At 34.4% G+C, this 19,925-nt stretch overlaps 1 protein-coding gene across 2 annotated transcripts in view; it reads left to right on the top strand.

The window, feature by feature from the left end:
- Nucleotides 1-19,925, top strand: part of LOC148942487 (transforming growth factor beta receptor type 3-like) — a 246,130-nt gene that overhangs the window by 197,202 nt on the left and 29,003 nt on the right. For both annotated transcript variants that reach the window (XM_089102668.1, XM_089102667.1), the window contains exon 7: nucleotides 16,563-16,902. In XM_089102668.1, the coding sequence (XP_088958794.1) occupies nucleotides 16,563-16,902 (340 nt within the window). The remainder of the gene's footprint in view (nucleotides 1-16,562; nucleotides 16,903-19,925) is intronic.

Genomic DNA, 19,925 nt, shown 5'->3' with positions numbered 1-19,925 from the left:
TGCAAAAGAAATCAGCAAAAAAAAAAAAAAAAAGACATATTACCCCAAACAGCATAAGAAAGTACAACTTTCTTTTGAAGCTTTGAAGATGTATTTTTCTTTGGGAATCAACATATTACTAATGTTTGATTTTTTACGGACTTCCAACTATTTATTTTCACGGTTCAACGTGACAACACTGATGAAAAGGTGGCGTTGCCGTAAGTGCTTCATAATTTTGAGACATTCAAATCAAAAATATTAGAAAATTGCAGTTTTCAGTATAAATGGGCCTGAGATCGGTCAAAGGAGTAAAAATGCTTGTATTTTGATGTCCTTGATGCTTCACAAATGTTCTACCAAGCATTTTAATTTGGTACTCCCCCCCCCCCCGAATTAAATGTTTTACATTTGAGATTTATAAGGATATCAATTTAAGTTTGGTCTGAACTAGGTCTTCTCTGTTATACAAATTTAAAGGCCTTTAACCCCACAGAACAACAGAGACTACTATCGATCCTATATTTCCATGTTTCTAAGCGTTCTTTAATTCTATTGGCTTACTTTTGTTCCATATTTTGCAACCTAATCCTGATTTCTAGACCGAAAAATAGCTTCGCTTTTTGAAATTGGTTAACTAATGCTGAGTGACAAATCTAGGCTGACATGACTTTGAACGTAGGACTGATTTCTTATTTATTTGAAATGTGGACGTTCTACTTCGATTGAATACAACTACCAGTATTTTCAACTGTTTTGCACTAAGTAGTTACAGCTACACTTATAGTTTGAATCTCGAGCTCTAGTTGCCTTTTCATAGCTCCTTTTACAAAGTAGAGTCAGTGCGCAGCCATTTAAGAATGTCAGAAATTTCGCCTGTGGATTCAAAAACTCTGCAAAAGTGGTCTTAAACCACAAATTATTGATACTTACGCAGATTTCTCACTTCAATATTTTTGCAAACCTCAAAAGTCATCCGATCAAATGATTTGGCTTCCTAGAGGTTAACGATGTCCAATGAGATTGCCTAGGCTGAGCGTTATCCAGTCCAAGCACGGGCGGAGCGTTATCCAATCCAGTGGGATTTCGCGACGGCCAGGCGAGTTTTGTTTGATAGCCAGTGTAATTGAGGAACACGGCGGCTCATGTGTTTTGCTAGGAATAAGATATCATACAAAACCTTGTAGATAAACTGTGTCTAATAAATATAAAACTCTCCATTTAAATTCTTTGAAAAGTTTGCCGAACAATCTAATAATTGCCTTACTAACAAACGAGAAAACTTTCGACGTTTGAACCTTGCAGAGTATTCTGACGTTTGGACCTTACCAGAGTATTACGATGCTTGGACCTTGCCAGAGTATTTCGACTTTTGGACCTTGCCAGAGTTTTTCGACGTTTGGACCTTGCCAGAGTATTTCGACGTTTGCACCTTGCCAGAGTATTTCGACGTTTGGACCTTGCCAGAGTATTTTGACGTTTGGACCTTCCCAGAGTATTTCGACGTTTGGACCTTGCCACAATATTTCGACGTTTGGACCTTGCCAGAGTATTTCGATGTTTTGACCTTGCCAGATTATTTCGACGTTTGGACCTAGCCGTAGTGTTTTGACGTTTGGACCTTGCCAGAATATTTCGACGTTTGGACCTTGCCAGAGTATTTCGACGATTGGACCTTATCAGAACAACGTACTACGCTTGACTTGACCAAAGGGTATAGATAACTTGTAAGAGTGGGAAATGGCGCAAGGCTTGAAAAAATCACCAACGCCATCTAGTACTTTTTTCAGTGTAATACTAAGGTAAATATTGTGTAATTTGTATAACTGGCATAATTGGTGTAGTAATGAGTGTCTTATCTCAGTTTCTGAAAAGATTGCAATATCTGAAAAAAGTGACAAGAAGCGCCAAACGTTTGATGGTGATTTATTTGACAGTAGCGCCAGTTCCCACTCTTATGAGCTACTCACACTATTTGAACTGGACTGTAATGAAGTCAACTATCGTAGCTCAGGATCTGAACGCACTCGAGGAAATATAATTTTTAGAGGGACAAACGACTCCGCCCTGTAAGACCAGAGTGGTTCCTTTGTAGAAATTATTAAGCCACTAAAAAGGAAGCTATTGAGTCACAACTCTTTTGCACGTAATCCACACGCTTCTCTGTGATTTAACGGTTGTAGTAAAATTATTTAAGCCGTAAGACAGGTATTTAGAGACAACGGGCCAGGGTTGTTAAAAGGACACTTTTAGTGCTTAGCCCCTTTCTCGTTCGCTGTCCTATTAGTAATTCCAGATTTCCCCGTTTCATTTCACTCATTTCCTTCGTTTTATTTTAAATGGCATAAAGAAAGACTCTAGCAAGTAGCTATAATTCGAGATCTTGAAATTCAATTCGAGTTAATTCAAGACGCTAAATTTAGACCCACCAGTTTTCTGGAGGGACCCTAAAAGTGTCTCTTTTATCTCATATAAACAAATTCGTCGCAAAAAGTACTGGCAACCATGCACCACTGCCAAGTCTAGCTAAATACGATGCAAAATTTCTGGCTGTAAAGTAGAAGATAGCAAAACGTTTTTCGAGACATTGTGTGCAATGGTGGCGGTACTGGTGCATTATGTAGGCACTGCTAAAGAAGTCAAGTTTGGTTAATGCTAATGAAATAAAATAAAATTGGATGAATATGTAAAAGTTTATAAACAAATTTGGGCTATATATATGTACATTAGGAGGTGGGGTGGGGGGTACAGCAAACCATATATTGAATACGTAACCTAACCTAAGTTAGGTACCTTTCCAACTCCCCCCCCCTAAACCCCCAAAAACAACAGTTTAAATATCGTAAGCGTAATGAAAACCACGCTTTGCATTGCATTTCTCTATAGTGGTCTCTTGCAAATAACCCGTTTGTGGGTTTCAGTAGGAATGACCTAATATCTCCGAACCCACACCACTGCTGCCATCTACAATTTAGTCTAACGCTGACGGGCTATAATTTATTCAAGGATTATCGATCGAGTCTAATGGCATCAAGGTCAATTGACTTGTTGTTGTTCGTCCAGGTTTAATGACACTGGGGGTGAAGTTTGCACATGCGCATTGACGGTGGGGAAGAGATGTATTGATCTAGGGCTCGATGGGGGAAGTGAATTTCCGCGAACTTGATTTACATAATCGGTGGGGAGAATGTATTGATCTAGGACTCGAGGGGAAGTGAATTTCCGAGAAATTGATTTACGTAATCGCTATGGGGAATATTTTGATCTGATAACGGGAACAGGATCACATGTCTACTCCTAAGCAAATCAGAGGGCCGGTTACATCTTCTTCTAAACCCACTTGAGAGTCGGGTAAAAATGGTTTACAAATAAAATATAATTTGCCCGTGAGATTTCGTTGTGATTAAACATTCAAAAAGTTCCAAGACACTATGGATAAAACATTGGATATTATCGACTTGGAAGCTTTGGCTACAGCGACTTATAATGTGAGTTATATTTAGTAACTTTTCTTAGGTTATTTCCAAATAAAATCATTTTACATAGCCCCCACAATATATTCATATTCAGGTAACCCCCCCCCCCCACACACACAATACAAACTCCACTATATGTTGTTTATAATCGATAGAAAGTGTAAAATATGTTCTTTTTAACCATGTAAACCACCCCTTTCCCCCACCCCCTCCTCAGTGTATGACTTAACTTAACCTAACCTGATAAATTCAATTCAAATCCTTTTTAAAGCCAACTTTCTGTCAATCCCTTAGCTATTAAGCCACTATGGTTTGACTTACAAATTTCTCGCGAAGTTTTAAATAGCTGATAATTAGCTGACACCCCTCAATTGCACTTCCTGCTTGTTAATCCTTACGTTAGCGGCTTAGCCAAAAGGTTTCACTGAAAAAAAGGATAATTTTGATCAAATTAACATCATAGCGATTCATCGAAAATTTTACTTTTGCTTTACTGAAAAGAGAGAGAGGCTTTCTTCTGTAAAAAGAGGAGGGGGATTGTTAAGAGGGGGGGATTGTTAAGAGGGGATGGGTGTCAGTTTCATGTAATATTCATTTTTCATCTTGAGTACTCAGTGTTAATATTTCATGCAAATTTTCACTTTTTGCTTTGCTGAAAAGGGGGGGAGGGGGCTTCTTTGCGATAAATGCTTTATAGACAAAATTATGGTTAGGGGGTACTAATTTTTCTTCTGTAAAAAAGGGAATCATTATTCCTTATTAAATTTGTTCTTCTTTTAAGGACAATTATGAGCATTGCTCCGCTCATGAAAAGAGAGATAGGGGCACCGACCCAACCCCCGTGCAGCGTTTGGAGATAGCTGACACATCCAGGAGCGTTCTATACCAGTCCCCTGTCCCTTTTCAAATCACCGCGCCCTCTGTGAAATCTCTCCCTTGGACATTCAAGGTTGCAGTAGAAGTGCCAAGGGGACATCGACTAGCCCTAGAATGGAATGAATATGCCCGTGATCTATTAAATGACATTGAGAACAAGAAGGGGAGCCATAATATCACCAAGGAAATTAAAGACATTGTGTTATAGATTTCAGAAATAAAATTTCATATATTTATTATTATTATTTTCTTAGGCTTAAGGGTCGAGGTTTGAAAATTATAAGAGACTATTTTCCCTATTTTAATATATTTATTCAGATGACTACTGACTCAATACGGGATACAACCTGATAAACAAATTCAGGTAATTGGTTATCTACCAGAAACTTCACGGAAAATGGACGCCACCTCACCTACTGGTAAAGGTTAGATTAGATCGATTTCAAACTGAACAATGTAAATGGGGAAAAACATGAAATAGGTTATAAAAGAATAAAATAAAAAAACAACAACACGCTCAATTTAAGGGAAAATGAGCGAAGAGGACTCCAGGGGAGGAGGGAGTGTCTTTAAGGGACGGAGGGCAGTTTTTTGGTCAACAACTCAACATTAACTTTTTTTCCGCTGTTATATTTATAATTTATTTTTCGTTGTGCAAAGCAGTAGTTTTTAAGTGTAGATTTAATGTTACCTAACCTCATTAAGTGAAAATGATTTATTCTAAGAAAGTGAGCTGTATATGTTAGAGTTTCAAAAACATTACATATTTATTTAATTTAAGCCCTTTTTTCAGATATAATAATGTTTGGTGTGATTGACACAAAATATATTGGTCTGAAATATTCCTCAACAGGCATTATTTTCGAAGCAGCTTTCTTACTCATAGACGATCAAGGGTGCGAAATTCATAGCTATAAATGGAATGTCAGATACAATATGTATAAGTACGAGAAAAACATATGGAGTCCAACACTAAATTTTATAAATCGAAACGGCTTTTACGTTAAAACCATAAGACCACGTGATGAAAATGGCTATGAAATAAAACATGCACAAGAGGAAATTCAGGAAATATGCAGTTTTTTCGGGGTGCAAGCTGTTTATGTTAAGGAAAACGTGCCAACTGATAAACTCTTACTAGAAAAATGTGATAAAAACATAGCATTATTCGATTTAGAAGACTTCAAATATGAGAAATACCTGCGTTCAGTACATGACTCGGAAGATGAAGTTAGATATTTCCCTCAATGGGTACCGGAAAAGATACCTGACATGGAAAAATGCATCAGATATCCAAAGACCTAAACTCTTGCTCTTCCTCATATAAAATGAATTAAGCTTTTTTTTTAAATATATCATGATGTATTCTTTCAAACGTTTTTAAATATGCATAAACAATAAATATCTTAATACTCGGCCGCTTTTATTGTTTAGAATAGTTCATCGCAATGGAATTTATACTTTCAGATTCAACAAGTCAGGGAACACACTTTCAAGTTCACCATGTAGGAGAACCCTAAATGCTCATCCCTAAAAAGGTAAGTTAACCCTAAATCATTAAAGAATTTCTCTAAAATTACATTTGCAGATCCAGCATGCCAGAGAAGTTATACGTTACTTTTCAACTTCTTTTATATCCCAACACCAAATTTTCGCAATGAAAAAGAAATATGTTACAGATCAATTCTAATTTTTTTCCTGAGAAAATAAAAAGGTTCCACTTCAGTTCCAATGTTTCTCAAAGAGATGAAAAATTGATATTTCTGTTCCAAATTTTTCATACAAAACGAAAAAAAGTTACACTATGATCGTAAATATTCACCATGAAGATAAGGAGCTCCACTTCTATTCTGAGTTTTCTCGAAGAAATACAAAATCTTCAAGTTCTCTTCTGAATTTTCTTAAAGAAGAGAAAAAGTTAGCTCAATTCTGAAATTTACTCAAAGTAACTATATTTTACTTTAAAAGTAACATGCTTTTACTGAACGCACACAATTTTCTCTTAGAAATAATATTTTTCATCAGTGATAACACATTTTCAGTTCGAAATAGCAAGTTTTGCTTAGTACTAAGATATTTTTTTTCATCAAAGTAACAATATTTTATCTTAAAACTAACATACTTTTACTGAAAACACACAAATTTCTCTTAGAAATAATATTTTTCATCATTGATAACACTTTTTCAGTTCGAACTAGCAAGTTTTGCTTAACACTAACAAATTTTTTTTGTCAGAGATACTTTTCTCATAGAAATAATATTTTTCATCAGTGATAACACTTTTTCTGTTCCTTCAGTTCGAACTAGCAAGTTTTGCTTAACACTAACAATTTTTTTTGTCAGAGATACTTTTCTCATAGAAATAATATTTTTCATCAGTGATAACACTTTTTCTGTTCGAACTAATAAGTTTTCTACCAAAGATACCAAATTTTTTCTTAGAAGTAACAATTTTTTTACTGTGATAACGAGTTTTCTGTCACAAGTAGCAAGTTTTGCTTAACACTAACAAACCTTCTCATCAAAGTAACATCATTTTACCTTAAAACTAACATACTTTTACTAAACACACACAAATTTCTCTTAGAAATAATATTTTTCATCAATGATAATACATTTTCTGTTCGAACTAGCAAGTTTTCTACCAAAGATACCAAATTTTTTCTTAGAGTTAACAATTTGTTGGTTGTGATAACAACTTTTCTGTCACAAGTAGCAAGTTTTGCTTAACACTAACAAACCTTCTCATCAAAGTAACAATATTTAACTTTAAAACTAACCTACTTTTACTGAATACACAAAATTTTATTTTAGAAATAATATTTTTCATAAGTGATAACACTTTTTCAGTTCGAACTAGCAAGCTTAGCTTAACACCAACAAAATTTTCTGTCCAAGATACTTTTATTCTTAGAAGTAACAATTTTTTCGTTATTAGAAAAAGTTTTCTGTTCGAATTAGCAAGTTTTCTGTCAAAGATACCAAATTTTTCTTAGATGTAACAATTTTTGATTGTGGTAACAACTTTTCTGTCAGAAGTAGCAATTTCTGCTTAACACTAAGAAATTTTCTCATCAAAGTAACAATATTTTATCTTAAAACTAACATACTTTTACTGAACACACACAAATTTCTCTTAGAAATAATACTTTCATAAGTAATATCACGCTTTCAGTTTGAACTAGGAATTTTTTATCCGAAGATACCAAATTTTTTCTTAGAAGTAAAGATTTTTTGATTGTGATAACAACTTTTCTGTCAGAAGTAGCAAGTTTTACTTAACACACACACAATTTTCTCTTAGAAATAATATTTTTCATCAGTGATAACACTTTTTCTGTTAGAAGTAGCAAGTTTTACTTAACAGACACACAATTTTCTCTTAGAAATAATGTTTTTCATCAGTGATAACACGTTTTCTGTTCGAACTAGCAAGTTTTCTGTCAAATATATAAAATTTTTTCTTAGAAGTAACAATTTTTTGATTGTGATAACAACTTTTCTGTCAGAAGTAGCAAGTTTTGATTAACACTAACAAACCTTCTCTCCAAAGTAACAACATTCTTCCTTAATACTACCAAATGTTTACTTAACACTAACAGATTTGCTCTTCGAATCATCAACTTTTTCATAATACTAACATACTTTTACTTAAACATTCAAATTTCTCTTAGAAATAAAACTTTTCATCAGCGATAACACGTTTTCTGATTGATGCAGCAAGTTTTCTGTCAAAGATACTTTTTTTTCTTAGAAGTAACAATTTTTTCATTATGATAACAACTTTTCTGTTCGAACTAGCAAGTTTTCTGTTAAATATATTAAATTTTTCGTGGAATTAACAGGTTAGGTTAGGTTCGTGCGCACGAACCTAACCTAACCTGTTAATTCCACGAAAAATTTGGCATGAATGACTTAAAACTTGCTATTTCTAACAGAAAGCTTGTCATCATAACGAAATTTGCTACTTCTAAGAAAAAATTTGGTATCTTTGAGAGAAAACTTGCAAGCTCAAGCAGAAAATGTGTTATAAATGATGAAAATTGTTATTTCTAAGAGAAATTTGAGTATGTTAAGTGAAATTATGTTAGTATTAAGGAAAAGTTGATGCTTTGAAGTGACAATCTGTTAGTGTTAAGTAAACGTTTGGTAGTATTAAGGAAGAATGTTGTTACTTTGAAGAGAAGATTTGTTAGTGTTAATCAAAACTTGGTACTTCTGTCAGAAAAAATGTTATCACAATCAAAGAAAAGTTACTTCTGAGAAAAAAATTTGTATTTTTGACAGAAAACTTGCTAGTTCGAGCAGAAAACTTTTTCTCATAACGAAAAAATTGTTACTTCTAAGAAAAAAAGTATCTTTGATATAAAAATTTGTTAGTGTTAAGCAAAACTTGCTACTTGTGACAGAAAAGTTGTTATCACAACCAACAAATTGTTACTTCTAAGAAAAAATTTGGTGCCTTTGGTAGAAAACTTGCTAGTTCGAACAGAAAGCGTGATATCACTGATGAAAGTATTATTTCTAAGAGAAATTTGTGTGTGTTCAGTAAAAGTATGTTAGTTTTAAGATAAAATATTGTTACTTTGATGAGAAAATTTCTTAGTGTTAAGCAGAAATTGCTACTTCTGGCAGAAAAGTTGTTACCACAATCCAAAAGTTTTACTTCTAAGAAAAATTTGGTATCTTTGGCAGAAAACTTGCTAGTTCGAATTGAAAATGTGTTATCACTGATGAAAAATATTATTTCTAAGAGAAAATTGTGTGCGTTCAGTAAAAGTATGTTACTTTTAAGGTAAAATTTAGTTACTTTGAGTAAATTTCAGAATTGAGCTAACTTTTTCTCTTCTTTAAGAAAATTCAGAAGAGAACTTGAAGATTTTGCATTTCTTCGAGAAAACTCAGAATTAAAGTGGAATTCCTTCTTTTCATGGTGAATATTCACGATCAAAGTATAACTTTTTTCTATCTTCTATGAAAAATTTGGAACAGGACTATAAATTTTTCTTCTCTTTGAGAAACATTGGAACTGAAGTGGAACCTTTTTATTTTCTCAGGAAAAAAATTAGAATTGATCTGTAACATATTTCTTTTTCTTTGCTAAAATTTTGTGTTGGGATATAAAAGGAGTTGAAAAGTAACGTATGACTTCTCTGACATGCTGGATCTGAAAATGTAATTTCAGAGAAATTCTTTAACCATTTAGGGTTAACTTACCTTTTTAGGGATGAGCATTTAGGTTTCTCCTACATGGTGAACTTGAAAGTGTGTTCCCTGGCATGTTGAATCGGAAAGTATAAATTTCATGGCGATGAACTATTCTAAAGAATAGATACGGCTGAGGTTTAAGATATTTATTGCTTAAACATATTTAAAAACATTTGAAAAAATACATAAAGACATATTTAAAAAAAAGCTTAATCCATTTGATATTAGGAAGAGCCAGAGTTTAGGTCTTTGGATATCTAATGCATTTCTCCATGTCAGGTATCTTTTCCGGTACCCATTGAGGGAAATATCTAACTTCATCTTCCGAGTCATGTACTGAATGCAGGTATTTCTCACATTCGAAGTCTTCCAAATTGAATAATGCTATGTTTTTATCACATTTTTCTAGTAAGAGTTTATCAGTTGGCACCTTTCCCTTAACATATACAGCTTGCACACCGAAAAAACTGCATAGTTCCTGAATTTCCTCTTGTACATGTTTTATTTCATAGCCATTTTCATTACGTGGTCTTATGGTTTTAACGTAAAAGCTGTTTCGATTTATAAAATTTAATGTTGGATTCCATCTTTTTTTTCTTGTACTTATACATATTTTGTCTGACATTCCATTTATAGCTATGAATTTCGCACCCTTGATCGTCTATGAGTAAGAAAGCTGCTTCGAAAATAATGCCAGTTGAGGAATATTTCAGACCAATATATTTTGTGTCAATCACACCAAACATTATTATATCTGAAAAAAAGGGCTTAAATTAAATAAATATGTAATGTTTCTGAAACTCTAACAAATACAGCTCACTTTCTTAGAATAGATCATTTTCACTTAAGGAGGTTGGGTAACATTAAATCTACACTTAAAAACTACTGCTTTGCACAACAAAAAATGAATGATAAATATAACAGCGAAAAAAAGTTAATGTTTAGTTTTTGACCAAAAAATTGCCCTCCGTCGCTTAAAGAAACTCCCTCCTCCCCTGGAGTCCTCTTCTCTCATTTTCCCTTAAATTGAGCGTGTCGTTGTTTTTTTTTATTTTATTCTTTTATAACCCATTTCATGTTTTTCATCATTTACAGTGTTAAGTCTGAAAAATAACAATCGAAAACACAGTTAATGTTGAGCTGTTGACCAAAAACATCTCCTCCGTTCCTTAAAGACCCTCCCTTCGCCCCTGGAGTCCTCTTCTCTCATTTTCCCTTAAATTACGAGTGTTATTGTTTTTTATTTTATTCTCTTATAACCCATTTCATGTTTTTCATCATTTGTATTGTTCAGTCTGAAAACGATCTAGTGAAAAAAAAATTAATATTGAGCTGTTGACCAAAAACTGCTCTCCGTCCCTCAAAGACACTCCCTCCTCCTCTGGACATTCTCTCCTCCCCCGGAGTCCTCTCGTCTCATTTTCCCTTAAATTGCAATGGTTATTGCTTTTTATTTTATTCTTTTATAACCCATTTCATGTTTTTCCCCATTTACATTGTTCAGTTTGAAATCGATCTAATCTAACCTTTACCAGTAGGTGAGGTGGCGTCCATTTTCCGTGAAGTTTCTGGTAGATAACCAATAACCTGAATTTGTTTATCAGGTTGTATCCCGTATTGAGTCAGTAGTCATCTGAATAAACATATTAAAATAGGGAAAATAGTCTCTTAAAATTTTCCAACCTCGACCCTTTAGCCTAAGAAAATAATAATAATAAATATATGAAACTTTATTTCTGAAATCTATAACACAATGTCTTTAATTTCCTTGGTGATATTATGGATCTCCTTCTTATTCTCAATGTCATTTAATAGATCACGGGCATATTCATTCCATTCTAGGGCTAGTCGTTGTCCCCTTGGCACTTCTACTGCAACCTTGAATGTCCAAGGGAGAGATTTCATTGAGGGCGTGGTGATTTGAAAAGGGACAGGGGACTGGCATTGAACGCTTCTGGATGCGTCAGCTATCTCTAAACGCTGCATAGGGGTTGGGTCGGTGTCCCTAGCCTTCTTTTCATGAGGGGAGCAATGCTCATAATTGTCCTTAAAAGAAGAAAATTTTAGTAAGGAATAATGATTCCCTTTTTTACAGAAGAAAAATTAGTACCCTCCTAACCATAATTTTGTCTAGAAAGCGTTTATCGCAAAGAAGCCCCCTCTCCCCTTTTCAGCAAAGCAAAAAGTGAAAATTTGCATGAAATATAAACACTGAGTACTCAAGATGAAAAATGAATATTACATGAAACTGACACCCATCCCCTCTTAACAATCCCCCCTCTTTTTACAGAAGAAAGCCGCTCTCCCTTTTCAGTAAAGCAAAAGTAAAATTTGCAATGAAGAAGCTATGATGTTAATTTGATCAAAAGTATCCTTTTTTCAGTGAAACCTTTTGGCTAAGCCGCTAACGTAAGGATTAAGAAGCAGGAAGTGCAATTGTGGGGTGTCAGCTAATTATCAGCTATTTAAAACTTTGCGAGAAATTTGTAAGTCAAACCATAGTGGCTTAATAGCTAAGGGATTGACGGAAAGTTGGCTGTCAAAAGGAAAGTTCAAAAACATAGTTATTACTATTGGAGGAATTAAAGTAATAAACAGAGGAGGGGGGGAGAGAGGGGAGGTTTACGTGGTAAAAAAGAACATATTTTACACTTTCTATCGATTATAAACAACATATAGTGGAGTTTGTATTGTATGGGGGGGGGGGGTACCTGAATTTGAATATATTGTGGGGGCTATGTAAAATGATTTTATTTGAAAATAAACTATGAAACTTTACTAAACAGAACTCACATTATAAATCGCTGTAGCCAAAGCGTCAAGGTCGATAATATCCAATGTTTTATTCATAGTGTCTTTTAACTTTCTGAATGTTTAATCACAACGAAATCTCAAGGACGAATTGTGATGTAATGGGAAACCATATGTAACCGACTCTCTGATTGGCTTAGAATGAGATGTAACCGCCTCCCTGATTGGCTTAGAAGGAGACACGCGATCCTGTTTCCCGTTATCGGATCAATACATTCTCCCCACCGATTATGTAAATCGAGTTCTCGGAAATTTACTTCCCCTCGAGTCCTAGATCAATACATTCTCCCCACCGATTATGTAAATCAAGTTCTCGGAAATTCACTTCCCCTCGAGTCCTAGATCAATACATCTCTTCCCCACAGTCAATGCACATTTGCAAACTTCACCCCCAGTGTCAATACACCTAGACGAACAACAAAAAATCAATTGACCTTGACCCCATTAGACTCTATCGATAATCCTTGAATAAATTATAGCCCGTCAGCGTTAGACTAAATTGTAGATGGCAGCAGTGGTGTGGGTTCGGAGATATTAGGTCATTCCTACTGGTTTCGTGTCTCGTACAATATATTGCAGTGCCCACATAATGCACCAGTACCATGGTGGCTAAGCAAAATTGGTACTTACGTATTATACTTCTTTTTTATACTGACCACATTATTGTTCTTGATCTGTTTCAAAACCGTTTGTCTCTGTGCATTCGAAGATAATCAGCCTAGCCTGACTGAGATGAACTACTATGCAGGTATATTTTAATTAAATATTTAATATATATAGAGTTTGTTAAGTTAGGTTAGGTATTTAATATAATGCGCTCTGGGTGGCCTGCTTTCCATAGTTCGCTGTTGTAATTTCCATAATTTTGTTACTAAAGTATTAGGCTATATTTTCATCAGATTTTGGTATATTTCATTATGATTAACGTAACTTTACTTCTTGAGTGTGGTAGGTATAATACACAAGTACCGTAAAAATTCCTAGGCATATAGCTTCTAAGATAGAAAATCTGGGGGGGGGGAGGGAATCTTACTATACGGGTTGACGATCATAATTACATGTTTGATAGGATAGATGGAAAGCATCCGATCTGCGTTCAATTAATAATAAAATAATTTGGTAACTGCAGCTATTCAGTTTTTGTCCATTAATTTGTCTTACTTTTTGATAAATACAATAGGCAATACAGGGAGTAAAATTATAAAATTACTTTTTTGCATGGAATTCCTTTGTCTTAATTGAAATTTATTTTACTAAACCTATGGGAGTTAGTAGGCTAATAGAGTAGTTTTAATGTTTGAGGTTTTCGTAAAATCATCGAAAGACATACGATTTAGAGATATATTTCGGCTCTTTTGAATCAAAAGGCATTAAATCAATCCGGTGGAAGGCCAAAAATAAATGGAGAAACACAGTTGAATGAAGTCTAAATACTGCAGTATTTGGCAACGATGGCCAACATTATAATTTTCTGACTGGGAAAAATTGTCCATTTGGAGAAAAAACTCATTTCTCCAAATTGTATTTTACTAGATCCCTTTCAGATTTTTTTTTTTTTAGTGCCAACCAGCAACCTTGAAATGAATTAGATCCATCCTGGGGCGCCAATTGGGGGAAATTCCACTTTAGCTTTTGCCCACTCCAAGCTTTTAAGACCTTTTTTATATTTCAATTGGATTTTTTTTCGTATTTTTATCGAAAAGAAAAGAATTGTCCCTCTTCCATAGATTTTGAAAATATTCCCCCCTACGATTTCGTAAATTGACGCTCCTAGATTCCTCAAATGAAAATTCTGGCTACGCCCTTATTCAAACTGTAATTTATATAAAAAAAAAAATAAAAAAAAATAAAGCTAATTTGTATTGAAGCGTGACTTGTCTCAATTGAGAAATTCATTGGGAAATTGCTTCAGATCAAACAATTTACATACTTGTAATTCAACTATCGGCATTAATTTTTCTCTGGCGGAAGTAATTATTACCTCCAGATACTTTGAGGTTTCATCTACTACGCAGATAATAAATCAATAAATATTACTACCTTTATAATTTTTTACCGCTTTTTGTATCTGTTTTTTTTTAAATAACTTATTTACACAATATTTATCCTGGAGTGCCGTTGGAAGAGCTCCCTCCTAACGTGGTACTTGTAAATCACAACTATGATGAATAGTCATTTTTCAATTGGCTGATAAAATTTCTGAGCTTCCAAAAAAAGATACTATAGCTGTTTGTGCAATGATCCCTGATAAATTCGAAATCTGGAAAAGCTGTTCATCAGGTTTCGGCTGTATGATGCCTCGAGGATTTCAGCTAACTGAACCATTTTTGGTTAAATTTCACATTTTTGGTTCAACCGGATTGGTTATTAAAAAAATAAATAATTGTAAAAAAATAACCTATCATAATTTGATCCATTTTTGTCTAGTGTAATTCGGCCTTCTGGGGAGGGGGAGGGGTTATTACCACCAAGAGCCACCCTTGGATCCGCCCTTGACTAAAACCAAATTAAAACTAGAAATAGAAAACGGCGTGGGATAGTTAATCGAAACAGAGACAAACTTTGGAAAGGTTTAAATTTAAGATGAGATTTATTTAAAATGAAACACACATACAATACAATAATATCAAACAGTTCATGGTAACGAACTGTAAGTAAGGAGTGACCCGGCTCCATAGTAACCGAAACTTTAAAAAACGGAATTCTGATACCAGTAGATACATCAAAAGAATTGTATTTTTATGCTGATTTCAAAGATATAAGTTTCATCAACTTTAATCTTACCCATCAAAAGTTACGAACAAAAGTTAAAAAAATTCGCATTATTTTCGAAAAAAAGGGGGAAACACCCCCTAAAAGTGGTAGAATCCTAATGAAAGTTACACCATCAGATTAAGTGTATCAGAAAACCCTACTGTAGATGTTTCAAGCTCATGTCTGCAAAAATGTGGAATTTTTTATTTTTTGCCAGAAGAAAGATCACGGATGCGTGTTTTTTTTTTCCAGGGGTAGGGAAAAGTAACATCCATTTTTTTTTTTTTTTTTTTTTTTTTTTTTTTTTTTTTTTTTTTTTTTTAATGGGTCTTAGTATCGATCCAGTGGTCCAAGAATATCGTGAGAGGATTCATTCGAACGGAAATTAAAAGTTCTAGTGTCCTTTTTAAGGGACCAAAAAAATTAGAGGGAAACTAGGCCCCCTCCAACGCTCATTTTTTTCCTGAAGTCACCTGATCAAAGTTTTGAGATGGCCATTTTGTTCAGCATGGTCGAAAAAAAATATCTATGTCTTTGAGGATGACTTAATCCCCAACAGTCCCGGGGGAGGGATGCAAGTTATGAACTTTGCCCAATGTTAACATATATTATTGGTTATTGGGAAGTATACAGACGTTTTCAGGAAGGATATTTTCTGGTAGTGGGGGGGGGAGTCGGGGGTGCCGTGGGAGGATATTTCCATGGAGGAAGTTTTCATGGGGGAAGGGACATTGCTATGAAGAGGGCGCCGGATTCAAAAATTCAATATATTGTAAATTGAATATAATATATAGTATGTATTAAATGAATACCCTGTGGTAGCAAAATAGGTTGATGCTCTGCTTGGTAACACGGGGCCCAGGGATCGATCCCCGCTGCTGCAAGACTGGGCGACAGAAATGCTATAAGTTCCTGTAAAAAAGACCCAGCAACTGAAACATCGTTTCAGTAACTGAAACACCCTATGTGCCAGCAATGGTTCTGGAAGATCTTTATTGTTTTGGTTCAACCCTGCTTTCTAGGGCCATAATGAGAGAAAAGTTGAGATGGCTAGGGCACGTTCTGCGGATGTAGGATGACAGATTACTGAAGATTATCCTTTTCGGCCAACTGTCTAGGGCTAAATGGAAAACAGGTCGTCTGCGATTGGGGTGGGAGAATGTCATAAAGGAAAATTTAAAGGAAATGGGAACTTCCTGGGAGGGTGCAAACAGGGAGGCTTTGAATAGATTGGGATGGAGGAGGTGCGTGTGTAGCTGTGTTGCCCTTAGGCGGCTTGGTTCTGCTATGAGTTGTTGTAGTAGAAGTAGTGGTAAAGACAGCGTCGTTGTCTTAGCTGAACCTAATTTAGCTGCGACGCCACCAATTTTTTAGTAGCCTAGCGTAGATGTGTTTTTTTTTGTCTTAGTGTTGATAAACGCGTTTTGAGCTTTTAAAAATAGTGTATTTTTCTTTTAGAGCAAAGGCATTGTTGAAAATAAAGGGATATCAAAGCATTTTATTATCGAAGCTGTCAAGGAAAATTTCCCGCAAGAATTCGAACTTTTTATTCTCGAAGTGGCACTGACAATAACTGTCCCGATTTCCTATGTGAATGTTAGTGATGTGACCTCAATTGACTTAGTTGTTGGCAGAAAAGGACCAGATATTTTACCTGGTTTTTCGACTGGACCCAATCCTTGGAATACCAGAAATGCGGCAAGTAGTGGAAGAAAAGATGAAAGGCGTAATAAGATTAACCACAAATCAAGACACAAGAACGGGGGTCTAAGATTCGCCCCTTCTAAGCCGTATTCTGGTAAATTTTAATATTTTGTTTTTTAAATATTGTCCTAATGTGTTATGATTTTAATGGCCAAGCTCATCCAGTATAAGAGTAGTAGAGAAGAGACAAGCACTCATGGTTGTAGCAGCATCTACAGTAGTAGAGCTTTGAAAAAATCGCGCTTTATTGAAAACTGCTTGCTTGAGTTTTTCAAAGAATGAAAACAAAATAACTCCCTTGGGTTTATTTATTGTATAAACTGCGAAGCAATTATTTTTGTTCACTTTATGTTTCAATTTAGCCCCTTACTCCCACCAGAATAAAAAAAAGGAGAAAAATGATTTTGCAAGAAATCAGTCGTCAATCTCAAAGCACGTGTGTGTTTTAGTTCTCACTATCGGCCCATCTCCATTGATTGTGAGATAGAAACTAACGCTCCTATAAATATGCCAGGCAATTATATCCTAGATGCCTCTGCCATATCGGGGGTAAGTAATATTATCTGCTAAACACTTTAATATTTTAAAACATTCAGCGTATTTGGATGGAAATTTTTGAACTTTCTTTGGTCTTTGTGCATAAGTGTCATAAATAAAAGCATTCAAGTAGATCCATGTAGATTTATTGGCAGCAAGACGGCTTCTAATCCTCAGTTGCAAAATTGTTCTTGTTAAGGTTCCAAAAACTACTTTTAAACTTTAAGAACAAATATGTTTAGCACTAAAACATCATTTTAAAACTTGATAGATACAAAAGTTAAAGTAAACCTTTCCTTTCAGTGCTATTTGCTCCAGTCTTTAATTGCAAAAGGGATTGTTGATTTGATTTCATTAGTACATAAGATTGTGTTTTCAGTAAAGTACAAATGCTAATTCCGCTTTTAGGGGACTTAAGGTGGTGAAGGGTCCCATTTTCCTTTGTAGTAAGGCTGCTGCTCTGTAGACCTTATTAGATATTTCTGTAAACGGCTAAAGTACCAAGGACAGCTAAAATTTATTTATGTGAATGAAGACTTAAAATATATATATTTCTCTTAAAAATTAGGAAAAAACGAGAATTTGATTTGTAGTAAAAAAATTCCTCCAATGCAGTTATGTGGTTTTTAGTAGTTGCGGATGCCAAATTTAAAATGAAGAAATATGGATGAAAAATCAGCAAAAAAGATAAATTAACGCCCAGGGTCGTAGCCAAGATTTTCTTTCAGGGGGGGGGGGTACAAAAAAAGTGGTGTGAATAGACCAAAAAACAATTACAAATAAATTGTTTATTTTATTTGTCGGAATACCATCAAAAGAAAAAGAAACCACAAAAGAAATCGATCATTTTCAATTCATAAATTTGTAAAACATAGCATATATTAAATACATAACCTCACCTAGGTACGCCCCCCCCCCCGAAACCCCAGAAAACAATCGTTTAAATATTGTAAACTCGATAAGAAACCACGTACAAAAAAAGTACAAAAAAAGCATCAAACCTTTTGTTTATATGCATTTTTGTTGCCTTTTTATGAGTCGAGTTAAAAATTTAGGGGTAGAGGGGGGTTCGAACCCTCTAACCCTCCATGAATACACCCCTGCTAACGATATATAGGACCAATCAGCTAAGGAGGGTGTAGGCTTCCTTGGAAAGTAATGTTGTCTTTGTCTCAGTCTCAGTAGATTGTTAGTGATGGAATTTGTAATGACGAAAAGCGTTGTCACAGCTAACTAATTACTTTCGTTTATTTTTTTTTTACGGTTTAACGTGACAACATTGACGAAAATTAGGTACTGCCCTAAAAGTTCATAGTTCTGAAATAAATAAAAGGAAGTTTTTAGAGAATTGTAGTTCTGAGGTGTGAATAGACCAAAGATGGATCCACTGAACAAAAAAAAAACTATTGTGTCCTCAGTGGTTTAAATTTAAAAAAAATCCAGTGGATTTGGCTGGTAATTTTCGAATGTCCATTTTTCCACGTGTGTACGTGTCAGCTATAAAAGCATTCAATTACAGTGTGCTTAAATTTGTTGGCAACAAGCAACTTCTGAGACTGAATTGCAAAATTATTCTTGGTACGGTTCCAAAAATTACTTTTAAACTTTTTAGGAACAAACATGTTTAGAACTGAAATGGGTACTTGTGCATTATTCGGTACACACTCGAGAAATGAAGTTTGGTAAATCATAACGAAATATACTGTAATATGATGGAAATGAAATAATTTAGTAGCAAAATTATGAAAACTATAGCAAAGAAATATAGTGGAAAGGGGGATGCACAGAACGCATTATATTAAATACCAAACCCTACGTAACCTAACCCAACCCAATGAAAATACCATCTTTATGTTTTAAATATTTAATAAAAATATACCTACAACGTAGATTTCAACTGAGCCTAAGCTAATTTTCTTCGGATACTGCGGTCAAAAACCGGTTATTGTCTTAGATAATTGGATCGAAATATCTGGTATTTTTTGTGAAATTTATTATACACTTATTATACAAATTTATTATACAAATTTTTTATACACTGTCTAGTAAGGAGGATTTTATCCCTATTTTGAACTTTTATTTTTTTTACAGTTATTGTCTATCTGTAGATCCACATTCTCGAGTGTGTACCGAATAATGCACAAGTACCCTGAAATATCCTTTTATAAGCTAGGAAAAAAATATTGTTAAAGTAAATATTTTCTTACAAATAAAATGTTTATTTTATTTGTCGGAAAACCATCAAAAGAAAAAGAAACCACAAAAGAAATCGGTCATTTTCAATTCATAAATTCGTAAAACATATCATTTATTAAATACGTAACCTAACCTAACCTAGGTACGCCCCCCCCCTAAACTCCAAAAAACAATCGTTTAAATATTGTAAACTCGATAAGGAAACACGCTTTGCATTCCATTTACCTCTTGAAAATACCCGTTTGACGGGTCTTCATGTCTGGTTTCCTATACAGTATATAGTGGTGTATATAGCGGTATTTTCAGTCAGCACAAATGATAATCTTGCTTTTAGGAGTCTTGAGAGAGGGGGAGCCCCACTTCCCTTTGATGTAATTTTACTGT

This window comes from Artemia sp. Qi Xiang Cuo, chromosome 16 (genome assembly GCF_049724085.1).
Source record: "Artemia sp. Qi Xiang Cuo chromosome 16, ASM4972408v1, whole genome shotgun sequence".
Taxonomy (NCBI): domain Eukaryota; kingdom Metazoa; phylum Arthropoda; class Branchiopoda; order Anostraca; family Artemiidae; genus Artemia; species Artemia sp. Qi Xiang Cuo.
This window is presented reverse-complemented; position numbering and strand designations above follow the sequence as displayed.